This window comes from Rhinolophus hipposideros (genome assembly GCF_964194185.1).
Source record: "Rhinolophus hipposideros genome assembly, chromosome: 5".
In the NCBI taxonomy this organism is placed as follows: domain Eukaryota; kingdom Metazoa; phylum Chordata; class Mammalia; order Chiroptera; family Rhinolophidae; genus Rhinolophus; species Rhinolophus hipposideros.
This window is the reverse complement of record NC_138051.1, coordinates 99,700,581-99,703,369: the sequence shown is the minus strand read 5'-3', so window position 1 is coordinate 99,703,369 and position 2,789 is coordinate 99,700,581. Positions and strand designations below refer to the sequence as shown.

The following is a 2,789-nucleotide window of genomic DNA, read 5'->3' as shown; positions in this document are numbered from 1 at the left end:
GACATAGAAAATGTGAAAGAGGACAGAAGACTGTACAAAAATACCCAAACTAGATAAACCAAAATACACCAACACTATTGGGGAAAGAGGCTAAGGGGACCAGACATCAACAGAGAAAAGGAGGTGGCCCAGGAAACCAGCAGCAAAGACAGCACTGAGGAAAGCTAGGGCGGTGGAAGGAGATGAGCCCAGGAGAGCGGTACCTTGGCCACTTACAAAGGAAGGAAGGGGTAGGATGGAAAGCTAAAAGGAACATGAAAAGGTCCAGCTGGGGCAGATCCTGTGGAACTAACCAGTCTCTACAGGACTGCTGCTAGATGGGGGTGGGGTGCGGGAGAAGTGGGGGTGGGATAAAGGTGAATTTTAAAATCCCAGCAGCACAGATACGCATAATTTTCATAGAAACATTCATATTTTACCCAAGCAGAATAAAAACCTAAATAACTAAAATTGAGGGCTATGAAAGACACTGGGGGAAAAAAGTCTCATATAGGGAAACATTACAAAACCCTAGATTTTATCAGCCTCTGTTCTTCTATCCTAAGTTAAGAGCTGTTTATAAACAAGCGGGAAGTGAGCATTTGAGAACAGTTACCTCTGGTTCAATTACGTCTTGTCCTTCTTTTGAACTTTTTCCACTTTTCCCTGCTTTTGGCAATTCCTGGGAAATATCAAGCAGAATCAATTAGGCTTCTCAAATTTTAGACTGCTGAGCAACAGATAAATCAAAAATGCAGTTTTAAAACTGACTTATACAATTTAACTAGGATTTAACGACAATTTTAATCAATACCATCAAACCCTACATCATATTGTTTAGAGATATAACTAAACAGACGCCCCCTCGCCCCCCACCATCCAGATTCCCCTCGTTTGAGGTTGAAAACTTTAAGCAAAAACAGCTAAACCCAAATTTACACAGTGCTCTTAGCATTTTGAAGACCCACATCCCCCCGAAACCCCGAGAGCGGGGATCCCCGAGGTGGTCCCACTCTGCCTGAAGCACAAACACGCCCCCGCACACGCAGCACCCGGAGCCATCGCCGCCGCCACCCCGGAAACAGCCTCCAGAGGCCCCTTTGGAGAGCAGACGACTCTTCACCAACGTCAGGCGGGGTGGGTGCCTTCGCTCGCTCCCTTTCTTCGGGGCCGGGTCCCGCCTGCGTCTGCGGCGCCCACCCCTGAAGCCCCCGCCCAGGCTCTGCGAGGCTGGCCAACCTCCTCGGCGGCTGCACCTGCCCCCCACGCCCACCGCGCGCACCGCCCGGGCGCCCAGGCCGCCAGTCGGGACCCCCGCCCCGGCCGGGCCGCCCCCCACTCCGGGAGCAGGCGGAGCGGCGCCCTGCCGCCCTCAGGACCCCGGCGTCCGGGGCCGCAGGTGCGGGCGCAGGACCCCGACCCCGCCGCGCCCGGCTCCTGGCAGGTCCCCGCCGGCCTCCCCGCCGGCCCGCCCGCCTGACTCACTTTCTCCTTCTTGTTTTTATTCGGCATGGCTGGTGCGGGCCGCCCCCGCCGCCGGCCCCCCGCAGCAGCAGCGCCCCCGCCCCGGCCGTCGCGCCCTCCCGGCCGCCGCCGTCGCTGCCGCCGCCGCCCGGGGACTGAGCCGTTCGCTCGCTCGCGCTTCCCCTTTTCCAGGCTCCCAGAGGCTGCGGCAGCCGCGGCGGCGGCGGCGGCGGCGGCGGCGGCGGCGGCGGCGGCAGCGGCGGCGTCTCTCCCCCGGCCCTGCCCGCCCCGCTCCGCCCCTCCGCGCCCCGCTCCGCCCCTCCGCTCTCCTCCCCTCCCCCCGCCCGCCTCCCCGCCCCGCCCCCGCGCAGTCCCGCCCCTCCGCCGCCAGGCGCCCTACCATTGGCCCAGACGCCCTCACGTGCCCTAACGCTCTTCCGCATCCCCGCCTCCGGCGCTGGGCCTCGTCCCACTGTCGTTCCCACGCCGCGCTCTGGCAGGAGTCCACAGGCCGGGCGGCAGGGTCGTCGGCTGCGCCGAGCGGCCGGCCGGGAGAATTCAGGCGATTCTGGGGCGGGAGCGTGGGGCTGCAACGGCGGCGACGGTCCGGTGCCCGCGGTGGAGATGCGGGACGGAGACAGCAGGGGGCAAGTGAGACAGACACGGAAAAGGCACTTTTCAAACGGATGGCAACAAGTTCTGCAGCCGGCCGGACGCGGCCCGGCGCGAACGGCGGCCTCCCGGCCTCGCCCGCTCGCCGCTGCGGTGCTTGCCGAACTTGAAAGCGCCCGCGCGCTAGCGCACGGTGGTGACTAGCACGTCTGGGGGCGGCGGTTTCGCGGCGCCGCCTTAGGCCCCGCCCACTGGTGCCCGCACCGCCCCCTCCATCGTAGGCCCCGCCCACTGGTGCCCGCACCGCCCCCTCCATCGTAGGCCCCGCCCGCCGCTGCCCGCCCCGAGGTTCCAGCGCGAATGGGCTTTTATTTTATTCTTCACGTTGGCTTGATCACAAACCATATGAGGAAAAATCTCTGCATTATGACCACTAGTCACGCGATTTGTTATCTCACTAATAGCTCTGGGGAGATGAGTTTACTAAGGGAAGAAGGTTAATTTCGGTACCCAGACTAGTTCCACTGTCTAGTGTCAAAACCTGTTGGAGACTGATGACAGGCACGGGGCTGAAGACATCGCTGAGGTGGTGAGGCTGCAGGACTGAACGGATTGCACGCGTGAGAAGCGGGTCCTCACCGTGATGATTAAGTTCGTGGATCATAACGGGGCACTTTGTCTTAGGCTCCGGTTTTCGCTTCTGAAAGGGGCCAGGCAAAGCATTTTCGGTTATT

The 2,789-nt window shown here is 61.0% G+C and overlaps 1 protein-coding gene across 3 annotated transcripts in view; it reads right to left on the bottom strand.

Annotated features, from left to right (window-relative positions):
* Positions 1 to 2,239, bottom strand: part of PPP2R5C (protein phosphatase 2 regulatory subunit B'gamma) — a 137,373-nt gene extending 135,134 nt beyond the window's left edge. For 2 of the 3 annotated variants that reach the window (XM_081047811.1, XM_081047813.1), the window contains exons 1-2: positions 1,465 to 1,546; positions 596 to 661 (exon numbers count right to left, since the gene is read on the bottom strand). In XM_081047811.1, the coding sequence (XP_080903937.1) occupies positions 596 to 661; positions 1,465 to 1,491 (93 nt within the window). In that variant the 5' untranslated portion in view covers positions 1,492 to 1,546. Of the gene's footprint in view, positions 1 to 595; positions 662 to 1,464; positions 1,547 to 1,843 lie in introns of those variants that run through there. The other variant, XM_081047812.1, reaches the window with a different exon arrangement.
* Positions 2,240 to 2,789: the final 550 nt, after the last annotated feature.